Source organism: Euprymna scolopes, chromosome 42, assembly GCF_053919585.1.
Source record: "Euprymna scolopes isolate OS-2025 chromosome 42, ASM5391958v1, whole genome shotgun sequence".
Classification (NCBI taxonomy): Eukaryota; Metazoa; Mollusca; class Cephalopoda; order Sepiida; family Sepiolidae; genus Euprymna; species Euprymna scolopes.
In genome coordinates, this window is record NC_136523.1 from 23,673,863 (window position 1) to 23,698,862 (window position 25,000).

Below are 25,000 nucleotides of genomic sequence, written 5' to 3' on the forward strand. Positions count from 1 at the left end.
TGAACTATTCCGAAAATAGTAAGTACTCAATATTACTCTGGCCACTTCTGCTTTGGCAGGAGAAACTTGTAACGTAATAAGGTAGCTGTGGCTGGTGTAATGTATTGAGAACCAGCTGCATGTGTGGTGCCATGTATTGAGAACCAGCTGCATGTGTGGTGCCATGTATTGAGAACCAGCTGCATGTGTGGTGCCATGTATTGAGAACCAGCTGCATGTGTGGTGCCATGTATTGAGAACCAGCTGCGTGTGTGGTGCCATGTATTGAGAACCAGCTGCATGTGTGGTGCCATGTATTGAGAACCAGCTGCATGTGTGGTGCCATGTATTGAGAACCAGCTGCATGTGTGGTGCCATGTATTGAGAACCAGCTGCATGTGTGGTGCCATGTATTGAGAACCAGCTGCATGTGTGGTGCCATGTATTGAGAACCAGCTGCGTGTGTGGTGCCGTGTATTGAGAACCAGCTGCGTGTGTGGTGCCGTGTATTGAGAACCAGCTGCATGTGTGGTGCCATGTATTGAGAACCAGCTGCATGTGTGGTGCCATGTATTGAGAACCAGCTGCATGTGTGGTGGCGTGTATTGAGAGCCAGCTGCGTGTGTGGTGCCGTGTATTGAGCTGGGTGTATACAAAACAGAATTTTCTATGAAAAAATCAGTCTCTCAATTTCTTTTGATCACAGACAAATAAAAAACAAATGAACCAATCTTGGGTGCAATCAGAGGATAAAAGAATATGCGGATTAATGACTTACTGTCTGGCGTAAGAACTTTTGTGCCTCGTGATGCATCTGACTATCAAAGTAATCCATTGTATTCAGTCTATAGACAGATTCGCAGCAACTCACCAGTTTCTAGCCGTTTCTTAAAAAATTCACTAACTTGTATTGAAATTTTGCATACTGTTAAAATGATGTCAAAATTTGAAATATTTTCTAAATTTTCACTTATGAAATTTGCGTTTCTTTCACCTGACCCTTTTTAAGAATTTTGATGCAACCATAACTACAATGAGGATTGAGGATCTCCCATTATTTTCTAAAAAAAAAAAAGAAAATATCTTCAAATTTTTAACCAGCTATGGGCAAATAGCTCTACTCCTTGGGAAACGCAAAAGTTAATGGAGTAAACCCTGACAAAAAATCTAGTTTGAAGTTCCGATAGATTGATGTCAACTCCTGCAGCTGCACTGACTCTAACCGAATTCTTCATAAGTTTTGGTTTCAGTTTCGATTTTTTTTTTTTTTTTTTTACATCGAGGTCACCACTTATCAAGTCAAGGCCCGAAGGCCACTCAGGGATAAGGATTATTGCGTGTACAGTAATCAATGAGATAGTATTGTAGTAATCATTAGTATTGGGGTTTTTGATAGTGTCTTACTTAAGGGGGCGGTTTGTCAGGAGTTTGTTTATGTTGGACTTGAAGACGTCCAAGTTGTAGTCAGGTGGGAAACAGGCAAGCGGCAGAGAGTTTCACTGGTGTGCAGTTCTAAGAAAGAAGCTTAATTATGAATTCGTCTAGAGAAGTGGTTGGCCCTATGTCAGTTTCACTTAGAATATATCTGGTTTTGTCTCCTGTAATTGTGTTTCAACCTCTGGAAGGTTGGAACATAGACCCCTGATGTTGGAGAAGGAGACCTGGTAGTAGGGGTCTACGTTGGTGGATGGGTGGATTATAGCTGAGAGGCTCAAGTTATATTATTTTTAATTAAAAATTTTTTTTCTCCCTAGATTCAGCTACTCTGATGAGTCATAGAACATGTGTCAGTGGATAAATATATTTTAAAAATAATATATATGCTGCTCCCCATTTAGGGAGTACCAAATTGGTCTAAGGGAAAATTATTCCAAACTCGCATTTAGGTAAAAATGCACTTTCGTATAAATAATTGAATTCATTCAAAAAGTATCGCTAACAAAAACAAATAAAAACGTATATATACACACACACATATATATATATATATATACTAGCAAAAGTACCCGTCGTTAACTGGGTTCAGAAACAGCCTACAGAAAATGGACTCTGATTTATGAAAGTATGATAGGTTATGAAAAGGAAGGGTTATAAATTTGGGTTGAATTTGGGGGTATCAAAACCAAAGCAAAATATGATGAAAGTAAAAATAAAATAGATAAACCCCCATAATTTATTATACCATACCTGTTCACACTGAAACACTTATCACAATATTCTGTGGATCTATATTAAAAAACCTTGTTAAATTTTGTGACATATTTCCATTCTATGGAGGTCAGGCGCGAACGAACACCCCATAATTTTATTATACCATATTTCTTCAAACTGAAACATCATTATCAAAGTATACTTACACAGATAGATATGAAAAGTCTTTATTAAAGTTTGTGTCTATTTTCATCCTCGCAATGTTGCATCTCTGTGCCTGTTTTACAAATATTTTGATGGAATGTGCTCTGATGAACTCGCTGCACTTGTGCCCCCTCGAGGTACATATTCCCGACAAACCCACTTTGCAACAAAATCACACCCCTTCACTGATGAGGTCCCGAAAGGTTTCTACTCTAATAATTTCTTCCCTTGTACAGCTAGACTTTGGAATTCCTTTCTTGCTACCTGCTTCCCTGACTGTACTGATATGCAAAAGTTTAAATGTAATGTAAACCAGCATCTAGTTAATCTTTCGTAAGCATGGTCCCAAATAGTAGCCCTTACGTCCCAGTAACGATGTGCCTTGTTATGAGTGAATGTAAGTAAAAACAAACAAACAAAAAAACAAAAAACAAAACAAAAACAATAAGATCTATTGGATTTTAAGACATTTTGCACTATAGATAACGATTCGAGAAAAAAAAAAAAAAGAAGCAAATATATAAGAACTGTTACCAAAGGCAAGATAAGTTACTCTTCTACCTACCTGGATAGGATTATTTTTTTTGTGTTTTAACTTATTTTAAAGCGTTTATTGAGTGAGAGCTAATAAAACTTAACAATTGGTTTTCAGAGGTCGAGAAGACCTATATTTCCTTGCTTTTCTTTTTTTTTTTTTGTGGGGAGGTTAGGGTTCGGGATTTTTCTTTTTTTTTTTTTTTTGAAGGGAGAGGAGGGGGTTATGATACACATTGATTTCAACGTTTTTGAGTGAAAGTGTTTCTGTGGAACGAACTGGATTTGAACTGGGAACAGCCAGGTTGTCAGTTTGTACCGTTAACCACAGTATGAAGAGGCATAGTAATAAGCTCCCATGTATCAGCTGTCGAGAGGCACTGGAATGCGAACCTGGAGCGAAACTTATGATAAAAGAACAAGATAAATTATGAAAATTTAGCTGCTGTCTGGAATCCGAGGTGGCAACGTATGAAGATTTTTTATTTTTGGATGTTGCCTCGTCCGTTTGTGAATTGGAAGAGATTAAAAAAAAAGAAAAGGAGGAGTGCTGCTGCTTAGGTGAATAAGCGAATGTTTTATCATGGGAGAAAGAGAGAGACAAAATAATCCCGTGTGTGTGTTTGTGTTTTTTTTTTGTTTGTTTTTTTGTTCTCAACGCGAAAGAATTTCCATGATTGAAATAGGAATTAATACCTTAAAAATATAGACAACCTTTCTCTCTCTCGCTCTCGTCTCTCACTCTATCTATCTCTCTCTCTCTCTCACTCTATCTTTCTCTCTTTCTCTCTCTCCCGTTTTTCTCTCTTTCTCTCTCTCTTTGTGTCTCTCTCCTTTTCTGTCTATCTCTTTTTCTGCCTTTATCTCTCCCTCTCTGTCTCTCTCCTCTCTCTCTTTCTGTCTCTATCTCTCTCTCTCTCTCTCTGTGTCTGTCTGTCTGTCTGTCTCTCTCTCTTTTCTCTTTCTCTCTTTTTTCTCTTTCTTCCTCCATTTTTTCTCTCCCCTCCCCCTCTCTCTCCCCTCCTCTCTCTCTCTCTCTCTCTCTCTCTCTCTCTCTCTCTCTCTCTCTCTCTCATACAACCACTTTCTTTATTCATTGTATTTGCTTTTCTTTTCGATATATCTTTTTTTCCATTAAATTTCGAGTTGTGTCTTGCTCCCGAACCACAACAAATACCAACAAAATATTCTTGCTTATTGGAGGAACCCCCCCCCCCGTAAAGGTATCCAACGTCCCTAAGTGAAACTGTTTCTGTGGAATGACTTGCATTTGACTTGGCACACCCAGGTTGCCAGTTCTTATTGTTAACCACTTAGCGACCGTCACCTCTGCTGCTGTTGCTGCTAATTTGTTCATTTTGTTCACAAGTTGCTGGTCTGCAGATCAGTTGCTGCTTCCCAGGCATTCCTTTCCTGCCCTGCCCACGTCATCCATCTGCTGACTGACTTGAGCAGGGTGTGTTCCCCAGGGGTCGGGGCAATAATATACACACTCACTGTTGCAGTAATAAAAAACAAAAAGAAAATTGCTGACACTGCAAATAATAAAATGACTTTTTGTTACCTCTCCACCTTCTAACTTCTTTTCCATCACATGTTTTTTCAAACAACCCCTTTTAATCTTAACTAGAACACCTCCAGTGACCCGTTGAGTCAGTATTTGCTATATATATATATATATATATATATAAAACTACTTAATTTACTCACATAAAATTAATATACGAAAGTATAGATTTATGCGTAAACTTTAAGTATTTACTTCAAAAGTGCTCAATACGTAGGTAGAGCTAGTTGGATTTTACCGTCATTGGATTATTTACCTTTCACCAGACTATCCATTCACGTGTAATCACCTTTTTCTTCACCATATTCCCTCTGCTTCACTTTTTGTTATCAAGTAAGATCTTTGACTTACTTGTTGTTTCATCAAATACTTTTGTATGCAAAATCCGATCCCGCATTTTTCTATGTTTTTAACTCTTTTTCAAAGTGTTTTTTAACATGTTTTATTAACTCTTTGCTCTTATATATATTTATTTTATTACTTTTCACTCTGGGCTACTATCAGGGACATGCTGCAGGGATACTATGTAGGGAGTTGAGTAGCAAGATGTCTGTACACATTATGCTTGAACTTCTGCATGTCAGCACAGTTGGGGAAGCAGGAATCTTGAAGGGAATTCCAAAGTCTAGAAGTTCTAGGGAAGAAACTATTAGTCTTTCTTACACCTAGGGATCTCTACTGTATAGGGGTGGGACTTTGCTGTTTGTCGGGGGTATTTACGTCAAGGGGGGGTACAAGGGCTTGTAGTTCAGTGGAGTATCCACCATTAAAAAACTTGTAAAACAGGCAGAGGGATGCAACATTTCATCGATGGGACAGAGGCTTACGCTTAGATGACAGTTCAGGACCTATCAGGTTGGCGACTCTCTTTTGAACCTTGTCTAGGAGCGAGGGCCGGTGTAATGTCAAATATTCCCCTACAATCTTTTTTTTGATAAGAGATATAGGCTTTTTTTTTACAATCGGGTGTTTTTGATTTTCGAAAATGATTTGCTGAGATTTTATTATGTCTCTTGGCGTAAAATATTTCCCTATAAAAAAATATTTCCCTATAAAAACATTTTTTTATAAGAGAATATAGATGATAGTTCAGGACCTATCAGGTTGGCGACTCTCTTTTGAACCCTGTCCAGGACAGAGAGACTAGTAGCAGATGCACTAGCCCAAATGTGACAACGGTACTCCATACATGGGCGAATGGTGACCTTGTAGAGGTATAAGATATTTTCAGATGTAAGTAACCTTACAGCATGGTAGAGGGAGCCCACCTTCTTTGCAGCAGCCTTGGCAATGCCCTCAGTGCATCTGTTCTTACTCGTATTCCCTGTGAACGTTAAGCCGAGGAGTTTGAACCAAGTACTTTCAAATAATGTATCTTTAGCCATTACTATTGGTGGTTGAGAAGGTTTCTTGTAATTATTAAAGGAAACGAGCTTAGTCTAAGAAAAAAAGCTTTGTTCATGGAATCTACGTTTAGGTTTAGGCACAGATAAAGAGTGGGGGAAATTATTAATAGTGGTTTCAGCTAAACAAGTGTTTTTCATGAAAGTTAGGCCAGGAGGGACCATAGATTGGAGCTCAGATGAGCACTTGCCATGAAAATAACAATAAAACAAAGACAGGCTTGCAACGTCTCTTCTGTGAGAAAGAGGTTGCAGGGAAGAGAAAAGGGCATCCACCACTAGGCTATGAAGTTTATTATGAACTCTGTTAAGACAGGATAAGCTGCTTCCTGCCCAGATGTGGCAACAGTACTCCATTCTTGGATTTTTTTTTTTTACACAGGAATGCCACATTATCAAGGCCAAGAGGCCACTCAAGGATAAGGGTTAAAGAGTGTACAGTAGAAATTGGAAAATATAGTAATCATTAGTAATGAAAATTCGGTAAATTTGATAACTTATATGGAACGGCTCATCAAGAACTTATTTACGTTAGACTTGAACACAACCATATTGTAGTCAGCAGGAAATCGGAAGACAATTCCATAGGCGTGCAGTTCTAAGAAAGAAGCTTTGTTCATGGAATCTACGTTTAGGTTTAGGCACAGATAAAGAGTGGGGGGAATTATTGATAGTGTTTTCAGCTAGACGGGTGTTTCTTGTGAAAGTTTGGCGAGGGGGGACCATAGACTTAAGCTCAGTCGAACACTTTCCATGAAAGTAACGATACATCAGAGACAAACTCGCAACATCTCTTCTGTGAGATAGAGGTTGCAAGGAAGAGAAAAGGACATCTCCTATGAGGCTACAAAGTCTATTTTGAACTCTATCAAGGCAGGACAAGTTCTTTCTAGCAGCTCCTGCCCAGATGTGGCAACAGTATTCCATCCTTGGACGTACCTGACTCTTATATAGATAGAGAATTGCATCAGCAGTGAGATATCTACTGGATCGATAGAAAGATCCCACCATTTTTCCAGCGGCCTTGGCAACAGATTTGATGTACATGTTCCATTTAGGATCTTGGATGTACTTTTATAGTTTTAACAAAAGGGATACAATAATATCGCAGGTCTCCACTCACAATAAACGTCTACAGAATGCCCAGCAGCAATATATTATATATAGAAAAATGCCATTATGGAATTTTCAAAGGTCCCGCTAAATAACAAATTTGCATAAATCAAAATACATGTATGCATATTTTATGAGTGGGAAATGCAGGCTTGCCTAGTAGGTCACCCAATCATAAAAGATTGTGGTAGACCCGTGTTAGGGGTCAGAAATGAAAGAAACCACAAGTAGTGTAAAGTGTATAAATATAATATGTATTCATCATAAAGAATACGGGAGCCACTAAAGTGGTATGACATGGGCGTGTTCGTAGCATGCGGTTAAACGTGGTATGAATGTCTCCGTCTAATCTCTGAAACCAGTGGTATTCATAGAATTGGTTGATTCCACTTAGTTCTTAAATAGGGGTGATTTGTACCCCCACAACAAATATGCTTCAATATGATATTTTAATTCATGCAAATTCCGTATCAATTATTATAGAACCAATTCGCTATTGATTATTATATTGTACCCAATATGTTGTAGTTTCCCATACTCTGGCGTGGCCCGGATTGTAAATACGCTTAAATATGATATTTTAATTGATGCAGATTTTGTATTTTTTATGATAGAACAAATTCTCTATTGATTGTACCCAATATATAGGAGTGATGTTTGTAATTACTACTATATATTTATATATTAGTGATTTCAAAAGTTAAAAAAAAACAAATAATTTGGGTGCCATCAGCTAGAACCAAAACATATAGTTCTCCAGGCTTATTCGTTTTCAGGTGCAGTTTTACAATTTACAGTGAGTTGTCTCCCTCAGAACAGTGACAAATCATAAAACATCGCCGCCATCTGTGTTAAGTCCATATGCATATCGAAACTTTAAAAAATCTTGTCCGACATGTAAATGTATATTTGCAAATGTATAGAAGATACGTTTAGTCAACTTATGCCTGCCAAGTTCCAATGTTTCAATTTTAACCCCTTAGCAGCTATTTTCACTATCTAAAACCAAATTGAATTTGTTTCACACGTTCAAATCCCCTATATATCAGGTCCTGGATATGACCTTAAATTATATCCGATGGTGAGGCCCCAGCTTGCGGGCTTTGAGGAGTGTGGAGCCACCCCTTAATTGCCATTGTTCCCAGGTCCACTCTGACCCGGAGTGGTAGTACCTGTTAGGGTCCCAAATAGGTTAATGGGTTAAATAGAAACCGACTTAAAAAAAAACAAATATACTCTATTAAAAAATTGTTCTTCAAAATCACTGTATTCGGCATTAAATAACCTGAAAAGGGTTGATATGCCGTAAGACAACAAACCAACCAACCAACCAACCAACCTATATATCAAGTTTCAAGTCTGTAGTCCAAAAATTAATAAAGTAATTTGGTAGAGACCGTTCCTCAGACAGACAGACAAGGTCACTTTTACATATATATATTTGCATTAATTTTTACAATTTTTGATATTCTGTGCTTAGATAATATGGTTTTTAAAAAAGTAAAAATAGTTGTGGAAAAATGAATTGAACTTTTCAGGAATAAGTCGACTAAACCTGTTACTTCTATGCACATGCAAATATACATTCATACATTAAAATTTTAATGCTTTCTTATCCATCTGTCGATAGCTCCAATGGTAACAGCTAAGGCTGGAGTTCTAAATGTTTTGGTTTCAATTCTAGCTGATGGGACTCAAGTCACATTTTCTTTTTAAAACTTTTGAAATCAATAGATAATTGGCTCTATAATAATAAATAATAAATATGAACCCCGCACGAATTAAAATATCATACTTTACGATTTCTCTCTTTCCCCCCTTCTCTCTTCCTTCTCCTCTTTCTTCTATCTCCATCTCTCTTCTTTCCTCTTCTCTCTTCATTCCCCCTCTGTTCATTCTCTCTTTCTTCTCCCCTTATTCCCCCTCTCTTTCTTCTCCCCTTATTCCCCCTCTCTTTCTTCTCCCCTTATTCCTCCTCTCTTTCTTCTCCCCTTATTCCTCCTCTCTTTCTTCTCCCCTTATTCCTCCTCTCTTTCTTCTCCCCTTATTCCTCCTCTCTTTCTTCTCCCCTTATTCCTCCTCTCTTTCTTCTCCCCTTATTCCTCCTCTCTTTCTTCTCCCCTTATTCCTCCTCTCTTTCTTCTCCCCTTATTCCTCCTCTCTTCCTGCTCCCCTTATTCCTCCTCTTTTCCTTCTCCCCTTATTCCCCCTCCCTTTCTCTTCCTCCTCTCTTCCTACTCCCCTTATTCCTCCTAACTTCCTTCTCCCTTTATTCCTCCTAACTTCCTTCTCCCTTTATTCCTCCTAACTTCCTTCTCCCTTTATTCCTCCTTTCTTCCTACTCCCCTTATTCCTCCTCTTTTCCTACTCCCCTTATTCCCCCTCCCTTCTTTCTCCCATTTTCTTCCTCCTCTCTTCCTTCTGTTTCTTCTCCCCTTATTCCTTCCTTCCTTCTCCGCCTCCCTTCCTTCTCCGTCTTCCTCTCTTCCTTCTCCCCTCTCTCTTCCTTCTCCCCTCTCTCTTCCTTTTCCCCTTTCTCTCTTCCTTTTTCCCTCTCTCTCTTGTTCTCCCCTCTCTCTCTTCCTCTCTTCCTTCTCCCCTCTCTCTCTTCCTTCTCCCATCTCTTGCTTCCTTCTCCCCCTCCCTCGCTTCCTTCTCCCCCTCCCTCGCTTCCTTCTCCCCCTCCCTCTCTTCCTTCTCCCCCTCCCTCTCTTCCTTCCCCCCTTCTCTTCCATGAATAGAAGGTAATAACATATTACGAACATTAAATTAACATATAGATACACTAATTTAATGTCCGTAGTATGTTATCACCTTCTTTCCCCCCCTCTCTCTCTCTTCTCATCTCATCTCTCTTGTTTCCCTATGTCTCTTTTTACCCCCTCTCTCTCTCTCCTCTTTCGCCTCTCCTTTAACTATCTTTATTATCCATCTCCTCCCACTGCTTCTCTTATCATTCAATCTCTTTTTCGTATTATTCCATTTGTGACATCATTGCGTGTGCACGACAACAAACAAGAGTCACAGACTTTCATTCCAATAAATATTACTGGAGTTCCCATGCGCGGACAGGTTCATATTACAGGCACACCCTTGGAACCTTTCAAAAGAGCAACGAGGTCAGATCTGAAAATCCTGGAAAGCAAAAGCGAAATTCTTTCATTTTGTTTACGATCCACGTCACCTCTGGAATGCGACTCATAATTGCACAAGAAACATTTAGTAAAATTTCAAGCAATCATGCAGTATAGTTAACAGGCGAGAAATCAAAAACAAAATATACAAGGTGCCTTAAATAAGTTTCAAGACTTTTTTATTGTATTAGCATTTTTATTGATAATACACGCATGAAACTCCAGTCTCCTTCAAAGTAATCTCCTCCTGCTGCAACACACTTGTACCATTCCTACAACTTCTGGAACGCCTCATGGAAGCCCTTTTGTGTCAATGACTCTCATCACAGCCAATTGTCTTATAATAACAGCCACTAAGGTTTTCCTTGAGCTTAGGGAATAACCAAAAGTCACAGGGGGGAAGGTCTGGACTATAGGGAGGGTGAGGAACTGTCTTGATGCCCATCTTGGTCAAATAGTCTGTGACAAGGGTGGACCACTTTTGGAACAAACTTTGTGCAAATCTTCCGCATCTTCAGTTCCTTGTGAATAATTGTGTGTACAGTTCTCACACTGACATCAAACTGTGCACTTATCGTCTCTATAGACACACGACAGTCCTTTTCCATGAAATTCTTTATTTGGTCAATCAATTCTGCTGTTCTGACTTCTTACCACTCTCACACCTATCATCATCCCTGACAGACTCCCTGCCTTCCTTGAATCTCTCATACCACTCAAAAACTGACGCTGAAGCATTCTATACGTTTTAGTGGCAGTTTTTCCAAGTTTAAAATGGAATTTTATTGCATATCGTTCTTCTAAAGTGTCCAGATTGCATTTTTGATATTCACCAGCTGTGACAATCAGGCTTTAGTAGCGCGCATTCCAATTCCTGCTGTTGCTGTTCATTTGAACCTGAAATCATAAAAATTGGTCAGTCATGTCATCTCATTAGATGTATAGGAATAACATACTGAATTTTCAAGAGTCGACACCAATTTTAAATGCTTGTAAAAAAAAAAAAAAAAAAAAAAAAGTCTGGAAACTTATTGAAGGCACCTCGTACAACAAATAATATTTACCAAACACAAAGAACTTAATTTTCTACCGACTTGCTTTGTTTTAAACTTCTGAAACTTTTAAGTTGTTTTCTATTTTAATATATGGTTTTGTTGATATGTCTTTTGGATTTCCTAAAAATCCAATATTTCATTTCTTATAGTTGTATTAGATTTCCATGAACAAAGTTTCTTTCTTAGAACTGCACGCCTGTGGAATTGTCTTCCGTTTGTCTGCTTTCCAGCTGACTACAATATGCTTGTCTTCAAGCCCAACCAACGTAAACAAGTTCTTGATGAGCCGTTCCACTTAAGTTAAAAAATTTACCGAATTTCCAGTATTAACGATTACTATATTGTCCATTGACTACTGTACACTCTTTAACCCTTATCCTCGATTGGCCTTTGGGCCTTGATAAGTGTAAAAAAAAAGAGATCAGATTGTAGGCCAAAGTAAGCAGTTCTATTTATTATATTGCATTTCTCCCTCTCTCTTTCTTCTGTACCCTCTTCTTATCCCTACCTCCTCTGTTTTTTCTACTTACTTTTTTACCGACTTGCTTAGTTTTAAAGCGCTGAAACTGTTTTAAAGTTGTTTTGTATTTCAATATAGGATTTTGCTGATATATGGCTTTCGGATATGGTGGGACGATCAATAGGAATCAGGAATTGGAAAAATCGGAACTTTTGAGGGTATCAGAATCGGAAATATGTGTGCCTATTTTTCGATGCCAAAAACGATTCCTTTAATTGTTTTCTTTTATTTGATTTTGTTTTAAACAAAACCATCCACTGTTGGTTATAATGTTAAAAAAATAAATATTGATTTTTAAACAAAACAGTAAAATCTAAAATCTACAGAAAATGTCTACACATTTATCAGGGGCTGGGGCAGAATCGGGAATTAAATATGGAATTCGTAGTTGCATTGGAATCAGGGGAAAAATATTGGAATCGTCCCATCACTAGTAAAAATCCAATATTTTATTTCTTATATTTGTATTAGATCTGAAGATGACCATGTGGTATCTCTCAGGAAAGCATTTCTATTTTAGTTTTATTAGATTTAAAGATGACCATGTGGTATTCCTCGAGGAACCAATTCTATTTATCATCGTTGTATTAGATCGAAAAATGACCATGTTGTATCCTTCAGGAAAGCACTTCTATTTATTAGTTGTATTTGATCTAAAGATGACCATGTTGTATCTCTCAGGAAAGCACTTCTTTTTTTTTTTTTTTTTTTTTTTTTTCACACAGTGATCACCACTTATCAAGGCCCGGAAGCCACTCAGGGATAAGGGTTATTGTGAGTACATCACGTTAGTGAGGAGATTTTATAGCTTTATTAGATTTAAGGATGACCATGTTGTATTCCCCAGGAAAGCACTTCTATGTATTAGTTTTATTAGATTTAAAGATGACTATGTTGTATCTCTCGGGGAACCAATTCTATTTATTATTTGTATTTGAGCTAAAGATGACCATGTTGTATCTCACAGGAAAGCACTTCTATTTTTGTTTTATTAGGTTTAAAGATAACCATATTGTATCCCCCAGGAAAGCACTTCTATTTATCATAGTTGTATTAGATCTAAAGATCACCAGGAAAGCACTTCTATTTTAGCTTTATTAGAATTAAAGATGACCATATTGCATTCCTCAGGAAAGCAATTCTATTTATTAGTTGTATTTGATTTTGAGATATGCATGATGTTTATTAATTTAAAATAGGATTTTCTAATTTTGTTATTTGTTGCTTTATTTTTCAGAATTATTCACGCTGCCGTTCTATGGAAGCAGCAGCTGCAATATAAAAACCCTCCTTCCCAAAATGCTGTACGTGTTGAGTGCTATAACGCTCATTGCTGGCCTCGTCTGCGCTATTTCCTATGTCATTACGCTTCGAGTCTACCGGATGAAAAAGAACAAACAAGATGAACTAGATGTAAGTTTGACCCCTTTATTTTTTTAGATTCTGCTCTAATTCATGGTATTCTTTTTTGGGGTGGGGAGTGGCAAAAGTGGAGGTCTGGTTAGTGCTATCCTTCCTATATTATTATTATTTTATTCACTAGGAGTTCTCACACAGGTCATCATCAGAGATTGTTCACTGACAAAGACCGGTGGTGTTCCCTGGAGTCTGGGTGACAAGTCACTCCAGATTTCCAGTAATCCTTAGCTCTTTCGACAACCTCTGCAAATAAATTTGTTATTGCAACAGTCGTTTGTTGTTGATTTCTCCTTAACAATGACCATTGGTCTTCACTTTGGGTGGCAATCAGTTTGGGCGGCAATAAGTCTCCCCAACTTTCCAGTCCCCTCTGCACTAATCCAGTTGAAGTCTGGTAAGTGCTTTCACTCCTCAGGGGGAGAAGGTGAGGGGGAGGAAAGGAAAATGGGCAGAGGGAGGATGAGAGGAAAGGAGATTGGGAGGGGAAATAATTGTCAGTCTACAACTTCTTCTTCTTCTTCTTCTTATTATTATTTACTCCCTAGGAGTTCTCATCAATAGTATCAGTTAGTGTTCCCTGTACTCTGAGCGACAACAAGTCTCCTCAAGATTTCAAGCACTTTATGCCTTTTTTGATAATGGTTATAAAACATTTTGCGTCAACGTACCAGTCGTTTATTATTGATTTTTTTTTTTTTTGGTGGCACCAATTGCTGGTCCTCCTTTGTCTACACCCCCAAACTCTAACTCTCGTCAACTATCGCAAACTCAAGACTGTCCACAAACCGTACCAAACTGCCACGAAGTGTTGCAAAACTAATTCTAAAATATATTCTTCAGGTGTATCTTGTTGAACTTGGGAATGTTTCTGTTGAATTCAGAGAATTTGGATGGAATTTCGAATGGAACCCTTTATTTACTTCATGGAAGTAGCATGTTCTCGTTCCGTCAGCCTTGACCACAGGGACCAGTGGCGCAGTGGTTAGAGTACTTAGAAAAATCAATTGTAAAAGCAATATTCTCCTGAAGTCGAAGGTTCAAGCCTCAGTGTGGGCGACTGAAAAATACAAATGCGAATTGCATAGAACTTTTATCCAGTCATGGTTGACAGTAAATAAAAGGGTTCTGTTTGAAATTCCGCCCAAATTCCTGAGTTCGACAAGAAACACATCGACCAAAACGTTGTGGAAATGATGCTGAAGATGAGAACAGTAGTCCGAAGAATCCAAATAATAAGAATAATTAATCTTCATCTAAAAAAAAAAATCAAGAAATGTATCTAGGAATTTCTGTAATGAGAGAGATTAGTCAGTTTTGATATATATATATATATATATATATATATATATATATATATATATATAGGGTGCGTCTTGTATTTGAAAACATATTTCCTTTTTAAAAATAATAAAAAGACAAAGAAATCGATTGTTATTACAAAAAGTCACTTTATTATACAGAAACTAAAATATTATTTTTTAACTTTATTAAAAAAATCACGCTCAGCATCAATTAATGCTTCTATTTGAGACCTAAACCGTTGGCAGACACGTTTAAGATGGTCCTTGTCGATATCTTGCATTACTCTGACTATGGATGTTTTCAGAGAATCTTTAGTGTTATGAGGATGTTTATTAACATCTCTCTCAACAACGCCCCACACATAATAATCCAACGGATTTAGGTCTGGAGAGCTTGGAGACCACAAATTGATGGTAATGTGATCATGGAAATTCTCTGCTAACCATTCTGGTGTCTTCTGAGCCTTATGTGCTGGTGCAGAGTCTTGTTGAAAAATATAGGGCCTTCCATTTCTTACTCTATCAATCCAGGGCTTCACAACAGTACTCAGGACTTCAATGTAAGCAGCAGAATTGATTTTTAGTCCTTGTGGAAAGAAATTTGGCGGCATCACATATCCCTCATTTCTAACCCACCCCCAAAACCATAACAGTTGCTGGAAATTTTGTGTGCATGACTTTTGGAACTTCAGAAGGGTCAGCACATAGCCATCTGTCATTTCTTCGGTTTACTTTTTGGTCTTGGTCAAAATTTTTTTGTCTGAAAAAAAAAAACAAAAAACAAAGAATCTATTGCTCAGCAGGATGTTTCAGTTTGCTTAAAAGCCTCTTGGATCTTACCAACCGATTTTCTTTGGTCTCGGAGATAAACTGGCCTCTCTTCATCACATACGACTTGTATCAAAGATTTTCATGACAAGTCCTATGAATTGTGGCTTCTGAGATATTAAGATCTTTTGCAATTGACCTCATTACTTTTGAGGGCTCGCATCAGTGATGTTCTGAACTCTTTGAACAAATTCAGGTGTTCTTATGCTGTCAGAACGTTGTTGATGCTTTTTGCGTTTAGCAACTGGAGAAATTGGGCCATTTTTGTCCTCTAATTCTTTGTGAACTTTAAAGACAAACGATCGGGCAACTTTTAGAAATTGTACAATTTGCAAATCCCTGTGTTTTGCCATTATTGCAACTATTACAGCCTGTCTTTTCATTTCCTGAGTTATATTAATATCTGCCATAATTAATTTTCTGAAAGAAACAAAGTAAAAGATTAAATAATAGATAAAAGAGATGAAATAAGTGATGTTCACAAATACCAGACGCATCCTGTATGTATGTATATATATATATATATATATATATATATATATATATATAAAACTTTATTTGATTGACAAAATTTTAGAATAATTATAAAAAAGTGAACCATAGCGGAAATTCAATCGACTAAAATAAGATGGAAAACGGGGTGAGGAAAAGAAAAAAAATTGAGGGAAGTTACATGTAGCAAATGTACAATTTAGTAAAATAAATAAGTTGATTAAAAACAAGATCGTTAAAATACACCCGAAGTGCTTTTCATTCAGACTATCTTTTCAAGGGTATAAGTCTGAAAATTATTATTATTTTTTTATTTTTATTTTTTTTTTAAACTCCTCTCTGCTCTTAACTCCATTCCACTACCAAATATTCTAAAAAACTGTACATTTGTTACATGTAACTTCCCCCAATTTTTTTTCTTTTCCTCACCCCGTTTTCCATCTTATTTTAGTCGATTGAATTTCCGCTATGGTTCACTTTTTTATAATATATATATATATGAGTGTTGGAACGATTAATCGGGATCGGGAATTGGAAAAATCGGAGCTTTTGAGGATATCGGAATCGGAACAAATTTGAGCCGATTTCCTGATGCCAAAACGGATTCCTTAAATTATCTTTTTTTATTTAATTTTGGTTTAAGAAACTTCTTCCACTGCTTATAGTAATAATGAAATAAATATTTATTGATTTTAAACTTCCAGTAAAACTAAAATCTCTAGATCACCGCCCTCCCCCCCTCACAAGTGTGATTTTACGTTTGAGAATGTATTTTTACAGTAATCAGTACAAAATAACACTTTTTTTAGTTAAATATTTAGAGATTTACAAGGAATCAGAATCGGTAATTGTATCGGAATCGGGAAGTATATTGGAATCGGCCCGTCACTAACATATATATTTATATATATATATATATATACACACAAAGGAGTCACCACTTATAAAGGCCTAGAAGCCGCTCAAGGATAAGGGTTAATGAGTGTACAGTAATCAATGAGAAAATATCGTAGTAATCGTTAGTAGTGGAAATTTTGTAAGTTGGATTACTTAAAGGGATGGCTCATCAAGAACTTGTTTACATTGGACTTGAAGACAACTATATTGTAGTCAGCTGGAAAGCAGGAAAACGGAAAATCATTCCACAGGTGTGCAGTTCCAAGAAATCTATGTTTAGGTTTAGGCACAGATAAAGAGTGGGGAAAATTATTGATAGTGGTTTCAGCTAGACGAGTGTTTCTCGTGAAAGTTTGGCGATAATAATACGAAGAATAGTGAGGAAGTTGTTCATTAAAATATTGCAGAGAGTTTGGCCCAGGAATTAGGCTATAGCTGACAGATTGCATAGTATTTTTTTTTTTTTAAGTAGGGAATGAGTGTAAACCTTACACCTGGGAAGGAGAAGAAGAAAGAGAGGAATAAAAGAATATGGTGTTGTATCTGTTTATTTGTGTATGCCTTTCTTTTCTCCTGGCAAAAGGAACCAAATAATATGATACAGAGTTTTTTTTGTTTTTTTTTACATAGGCATCATCACATTATCAAGGCCAAGAGGCCACTCAAGGATAAGGGTTAACGAGTGTACAGTAGAAATTGGACAATATAGTAATCATTAGTAATGAAAATTTGGTAAATTTGATAACTTATATGGAACGGCTCATCAAGAACTTGTTTACGTTAGACTTGAAGACAACCATATTGTAGTCAGCCGGAAAGCAGGAAAACGGAAGACAATTCCACAGGCGTGCAGTTCTAAGAAAGAAGCTTTGTTCATGGAATCTACGTTTAGGTTTAGGCACAGATAAAGAGTGGGGGGAATTATTGATAGTGTTTACAGCTAGACGAGTGTTACTTGTGAAAGTTTTGCGAGGGGGGACCATAGATTGAAGCTCAGTCGAACACTTTCCATGAAAATAACGATAAACAAAACATACATATAGTTTTAAAGTTTTGCATTTAGTCATTGTTAATGTGTTAATTTTTTTTTTTTTTTCTTAAGGATGAAGCGTTTGATCAGGGGGATCTCCAACACACAAACCGGGACGACTCTTACCTTTCATCACGATGTCATGATAATACCTATACAGGCATTCCGCCGAGCCCGGAGAGTCCTGTGCCCCTTCTAGAAGCCGTGTCTTCAAGAGGCATCAGCATTGTAGACAAGAGCTCAATTTTGAGGGGCCTTTTACCGGACTTTGGCAAGAAACGGATTGTGAAGCGGAGTCAAAGTTTTAGTTATCACGGTCGGAGTGTAGAAGGGACATGCGATTCATTGGAGGAGAGGTCCAGCTCAAGGCAATCAAAGGGTCGCAATGTACCTTGTCGGACCTTGAGCGAAACGGTGCGCCCATCAAGTGCCGGAACACCAGATAATCCGAGAAGGAAACTCAGTAAACAGGAAGGCAGAAGTGGCACAGAAGACAACCTGGATAATAGGTAAGTTTTTATTATTTTTTTTTTTAACTTGAGTGATAATCTTCATCTGTCGCTTATTATTTTAATAATTTTCCCCTACAAAACAACCAAACTAAACACCATGGATAAATATTTCTAATACTATGTTTCCTCCCGCGTGACCCCTTTGAGGCTTTGTAGTATGCCAGGAACATCTGTTTTGAACTAGGTTTTCCCATGAGTCTGTTCTGTCAGGAATCAAAATACAACCCAAACTGTTCACGGATATCTTTAAGATGTCCGTGAACAGTTTGCACTGCTCTATGATTTTTTGGACGATACAGTATGCCAGGAACATCTGTTTTGAACTAGATTTTTTTCATGAATCTGCTCTGTCTTTTCTAATGGCGTATTTCCTCTTGCAAATTTAATAAAAATTTCAATTAAATTTTTTTGTAACGAAAAATGATTTTCTTCATGGAAACAGCTATGAACGAAAATGATTTTTTTCAAGAATAGAATAAGCGATTTTTTATTTATTTATTTATTTTTTTTGTAATAAAAGTTTCAATTAAATTTTTTTTAATGAAAAATAATTTTCTTCATGGAAACAGCTATGAACGAAAATGATTTTTTTTCAAGAACAGAATAAGCGATTTTTTATTTATTTATTATTTATTTTTTTTTGTAATAAAAGTTTCAATTAAATTTTTTTGTAATGAAAAATAATTTTCTTCATGGAAACAGCTATGAACGAAAATGATTTTTTTTTTTCAAGAATAGAATAAGCGATTTTTTATTTATTCATTTATTTATTTTTTTTGTAATAAAAGTTTCAATTAAATTTTTTTGTAACGAAAAATAATTTTTTTCATGGAAACAGCTATGAACGAAAATGATTTTTTTTTTCAAGAATAGAATAAGCGATTTTTTATTTATTCATTTATTTATTTATTTTTTTTGTAATAAAAGTTTCAATTCAATTTTTTTGTAACGAAAAATAATTTTTTTCATGGAAACAGCTATGAACGAAAATGATTTTTTTTTTTCTAGAATAGAATAAGCGATTTTTTTTTTTTTTTAATGAAAGCATTTGTTTTGGGAGTCTTGAATCATACAGTTGTCCAGTCAATCAAAAGATGCCTCATCAGTCTGATTTGAGCTCTGAAGTGTCTGACACCTGTGAGATGATTTTGTAGCAGAGATATTGACTGCTATACCTTTTCTAATACTATGTTGCCTCTCGCCTTCTTCAATTTGAGCAGATTCAGCAATCATGACCCCTTTCAGCTTGTAGTATGCCAGGAACATCTGTTTTTAACTAGGTTTTCTCATGCCTCTGCTCTGCTTTTTCTAATGGTATGTTTTCTCTTGCAAATTTTTTTTTTTTTGTAATGAAAGAGTTTCAATAAAATGTTTTTTGTAATGAAAAATAATTTTCTTCATAAAAACAACTATGAACAGAAACAATTTTTTTTAAAGAATAGAATAAGTGATTTTTTTTCCTATTAATGAAAACATTGTTTCTGCTGACAGCTGATTGTCTAATCGTATCGGCTTTCATCAGCAGCTTACCATAAACTGATGGAAAATGCTGATGCAACCTTGGGTTTGATTCTCATTCAGTATGACAAAACTTACTCTCCGGAGGATCTTGTATCCTTTGATACTACAAGATATTTCAAAGCGCCAATGTCTTGAGTGGTCTGATTTCTTGGGTAGTTTCTGTTCTCTTAGTTAAATATTTCTCCCATTACAGTTCTGTCGTCCAAAGCATACATCTATGCACTGCAATTAAACCTGCAACATTTCTGTTGGAATATATAGAGATGTTAGTTGAACGCCTCACCACGATACTACTTGAGATTTATCAGCTGTTGATGGACATAAAGCCTGACTCAAAATAGAGGCCAACCATCTGGCATGAACATAACTTTAAAAAAAATTTCAAGTAGCTTTCAATAACAACAACTAGTATCAAATCAATAAATTGTAGATCATTTTCTTATAAATGAGAATAATTATTCATAAGATATTTCAGGGTACACTTTGTGCAAAGGAAAGTTAATTTTTTGGGTTTGTAACGGTTTCAAGATGCAGGATTTTTTAAATGTAGATTCGTTCAGATAGCTTTTTAGTAGGAGGATGAAAGAAAGAGCTTTTCCACTTAGATCTTTTTGGGGAGGGTTCCAGCCTTTGGGCCAGAGCCCCAAAGCTGTTGCATCCAATCTCACGATCAGCGGGCAAGTCCTTTCTTTTGTCAAAAACAAACGTTTTTATGGAGCCCTAATTCCGACCATTATCCCTTTGAGATTAGCATTTCCTCTTCTGTCGGTTGGAGATTACCCCCTCTTCTTCTATTATCTCTTCCTTTCTCTTTTTTCTTTCTTCTGAATCTCTTTCTCTCTTTCTCTCGTTATTCTCTTTCTCTCAATCCATATCTCTTTAATTCCCTTTTTCACTTTTCTCCAAAGTCCTTTTCTCTCTCTTTCTCTTAATCTTTTGTTCTAAAGAAATTTTATTATCATAGCAAACCTTCCTCTGAGGTGGTTTCCTGGCTGGATATAAGCCACATAGTTTACTGTGACGTCTTTAAACATATCAAGCCAGACTGCATGGCGCCACTTTAATATCCACTTTACTTTGTTGAGAAATACTTTTTTTCTACTATATCACAATAAAAACATATTCTCACATTTCCCCAAAATTTGGGCTTTCTTGTGTAAAACTTCCCGCCCAACCCTAAGCCAGCAAGGTAATTTGATACTGCTCAGTGCATGCAAAAGCATTACATAAGACATTATTTCCTTGAGGTAGTACGTCCAAGGATGGAGTACTGCTGCCACATCTGGGCAGGAGCTGCTAAAAACAGCCTATCCTGCCTTGACAGAGTACAAAATAGACTTTGTGGTTTGGTGAGGGATGCCCTTTTCTCTTCCCTACAGCCTCTCTCCCACAGAAGAGACGTTGCGAGCCTGTCTTTGTTTTATTGTTATTTCCATGGCAAGTGCTCGTCTGAGCTCCAATCTCTCACCCCCTCGCCAATCTTTCACGAGAAACACCCGTCTGGCTGAAACTACTGTCAATAATTTTCCCCGCTCTTTATATGTGCCTAAATCCAAACGTAGATTACATGAGCAGAGCTTCTTTCTCAGAAGTGCACGATTGTGGAACTCTCTTCCGTTCGCCTGTTTCCCACCTGACTATAACTTGGACGTCTTCAAGTTCAACATAAACAAGTTCCTGACAAACCGCCCCCTTAAGTAAGACACTCTATCGAAACCCCCAATACTAATGATTACTACAATACTATCTCATTGATTACTGTACACGCAGTAACCCTTATCCCTGCATTGTTGTGTATGTTTACGATGACGAGATTTTTTAATTTTCTTTTCTCGTTTCAGGCAATTACTTTTGATTCTTGGCCTTCATATGCGCAACATCCAGGAGCAGCATCAGGCAGAAATCGAGAGCATCCAACAGGAACATATGCGTCGATCAAAGACGCCTCAACCCTACTATCCTGTTGGCAAGGAGGGTTATATGGTTGGCAGGCGAGCATATACACCTCAACCGGCAAAATCGCAGTTTCCCACTCCGAAATCAAAGGATGGTTACTCTCATGTGCAACCCCCAAGACGTCGACAACTTTTTGCCGATAATGAAGGATTACAAAAGCCTGCAAGAAGTGCAAAGGTTTTTGCGGAGGCCATGATGAACGACATGGCTTATGAGCAAACGGACAATCTTAGCCCTCAAGAGCAGATTGAGATGGAGCCGCTTCCGTTCTGTTCGTTAGATGGAATTCCCGACCATGAAATTGCCCAAAAAATGACAAAGATAAAACAGAGTGATACATTTTATATTCCTAAACCGACAACAGCCCCACCGTACTTCCTGAATAGTGCTATGGTCGATTCTAAAAAGATGTCTGTTATCGGCAGGACCCTGTCAAACACGGTGCCTTCGAAAAACGATTCAGTCTTTATCGTTCCGTTGTACGAGAAAATAGACACGCCTGAACATGATATGCTCCAGTCTTCCGTTCATGAGAGACGAATCCCTGTCAGTGACGGCCAACAAATTTATCGTAGAACACCGTCGCCATATGGCGTAAAACCATCGTCTTCCGAAAGTCTTTATTCAAAAGCTACAAAACCAGCGGATCCGTTATATGGCAGAATTGCTAAAAAGACCGACCAAAATTCTGCTGCTCAAATTGAACAAATTAAAAATTACAAATATGTTGGTCACAGTCCCAAAAAAGACATTAGTCACATGACCAATATGGCTGACATAGGCCCCAAATCAAGACATTATGCGAAATCTCCAGAGGAACGTATAGAATTCTCACCGCACATGTATGAATACGCTGTGAAGGAATCGTCTCGGGAAACTCCGTCAAATTTTTATCATCAAGACATGCTTGATTTAAGCGTAACCCCAGAATCTCTAACCTCAGACTTTTCACCTGGGGATTCTAAGCAGGAACGCGGAAATATATCCGGAACTTCCACAGAGTTCTCTCCACCAGGAAACAATCCGAACCGTAGCAATGCGTCTGGCACGTCTGTAGATAATTCGCCAAGTGCATTCCAGGAAGTGAAAAAATTGTGTGATACACCTATTGTACACCCGAAAATGTTACCAAAAACTCCGACAGAATCACCAACAAGTCCCGACAATGATACTTCGTATCGACAATTAACAAGTCATCGGAGTAGAAGTATAGGAATACATTATTCACCGGACGGACATAATTTATCAGGAAATAAAATGGAATATTCCAGAAACGTCACTGGACAATCTGATAATTTCTCTCCAATAGAACCACTCCCACAGTATTTGTCTCAGAAACGCATATATTCTCCTTCACGACATGTTGTCGAAACAGATAAATCTATCAGTTGTTTGGATCCAGACGAAAAAATTACCCGAGGGAACATCTCTGGAGCTTCGGCTAAATATTCTCCATGTCGCAATGTGCCGCACTCCCCTGTTGCACAAATGTTAACGCCAAAAATGGCGCCCGCGATAAAGGAGGCGATTTTGAACAACCGGACAGTTTCCGAACCGCAAAAACGGAATATGAAACATAACAAAAACGAACAGTGCACAAATTCAGTACGAAGTCGATCAGCTTCGGTTTCACCCCATCGGAATGGTGGAGATGATAGTTTAGGACCCCGAGAGCAGCCCTATGGACAGTACGGGCCGTACACTCGGAAAATTGAAGGGTGTAACGTGTACATTTCACCATCAAAGAAAGACAGGGACAGGGATGATAACGTTAAGCTCTATAAAGGACAGAAATGGAATTCCGATGTGGAAAGCCAACCACGGAAAGAGAAACCACCACCCCCGTATCCGTCTCGTCAATCACATAACGGGCCATCGTCAAAATCGCACGGAGAGTCATCACGTAAAAACATTTCTCGGGGTAGAGCTCATTTCCGTCAGGGACCGGAGGGGGTCAGTTACCGTCGGAAGAAAGTGGAAAAGTTAGACATGAGTTTTGAGCAAGTGGAGGATTTTCCACGGTCAGAGTTAGATGTTGAGGGGGACGTGGATAGGGAAGAGTTGTATCCGACAGCGGAAAAAAATCGGATCCTTGCAGAGTATGAATATCGGAAACATTTGGAGGATTCGTCGGGCGTTTTGATGCTTCGGGACAAAGGGAGCGGCAGTGATTCCGATGCTCTTGAAACTGTTATATAATCCGGAAAACGATCCATCTTTTATTTTCTTTTGTTGATCGAAAAACGGATTTCTCTGTTATTTTTGTTCTCTCTTCACAATTGTGGATTGGAGACAATGTCTCTTGGAGCACTGACAGTTTCTCAAGGAGGCTGGTGTTCGTGGCCTAATGGATAAACTCACAGACTATGAAAGAGTTAATTTAAAACGCTCGCGTATCTATTGTGGTCATTTAAAAAAAAAATGTTCTTTTATCTAATGGTCTGTTCTATTCTACCTAAATAGTAGCTGGAAAAGGGAGACATGGTTTCATGCCTTATTCAAGCTTCTGTGACTTGAATGCAACATGCCGAAAGTACATTCCATGCTCGTACCCGTCAGACACCCCACCACGTCCGAAAAAAATAAAACAAAACCACAAAAATAAATGCGCAAAGGAAGGGAAAACGTTTCTATTGTACAAATACCCCTCCACCCAGGACATTTTTTAACGCATTCTTCAAATTAGCCGATTGTGACATTTTCTTTAATTCATTTTTTTTTTTAATTTGAAAATACAAGAAAATCAAATAATGAATTTTATTTTTAGTAAATGATTAAAATCATTTTTTTCTGAAACTTCCATTGTAAAACCAACTTCCTTATTTTGTTTTTTATTTATTTAAAGCAATTTTTTTTTTTTTTTTAAACTCTTTTTCACCTCGAAACAATTGCCACTTCGAACGTTACTATTTGCCATTATGTCTAGAAGGGGGCTCTAGGGAGTTGTGCAGTGAGATGACTGTTCACATTACATTTAAATTTCTGTAGATTAGTACAGTCAACAAAGCAGGAAACAGGGAGGGAATTCCAAAGTCTATCAGTCCGAGGTAAGAAGCTATTAAAGTAACAGGTTTTCCGGCATCTAGGGACCTCAACAGTGAAGGGATGGGATTTTGCTGTGTTGGGTTAGTCAAAGGTATGTACAGGCTATAAGTTCATCAGAGCACATTCCATTAAAATAATTGTAAGGCAGGCACAGGGATGCAGCATTGTGGTGATGGGACAGAGGTTGGAGCTTAGCTGATAGTGCGGGACCTATTACATTTTTTTTGTACCCTGATTGAGAGAGAGAGAGAGAGACTGAGACTAGGGGTAGATATGCCACCCTTATGTGGCAACAATACTCCATGCATGGGCAAATAGTGGTTTTGTGAATATATAGGA

At 37.5% G+C, this 25,000-nt stretch overlaps 1 protein-coding gene across 1 annotated transcript in view; it reads left to right on the forward strand.

The window, feature by feature from the left end:
* The window catches only part of LOC145266966 (uncharacterized), a 111,492-nt gene extending 87,268 nt beyond the window's left edge, over positions 1-24,224 (forward strand). The window contains exons 3-6 of the mRNA XM_080122805.1: positions 1-18; positions 12,898-13,073; positions 17,700-18,136; positions 21,502-24,224. The exon at positions 1-18 is cut by the window's left edge and continues 172 nt beyond it. Coding sequence (XP_079978931.1) covers positions 1-18; positions 12,898-13,073; positions 17,700-18,136; positions 21,502-23,815 — 2,945 coding nt within the window. The 3' untranslated portion in view covers positions 23,816-24,224. The remainder of the gene's footprint in view (positions 19-12,897; positions 13,074-17,699; positions 18,137-21,501) is intronic.
* Positions 24,225-25,000: the final 776 nt, after the last annotated feature.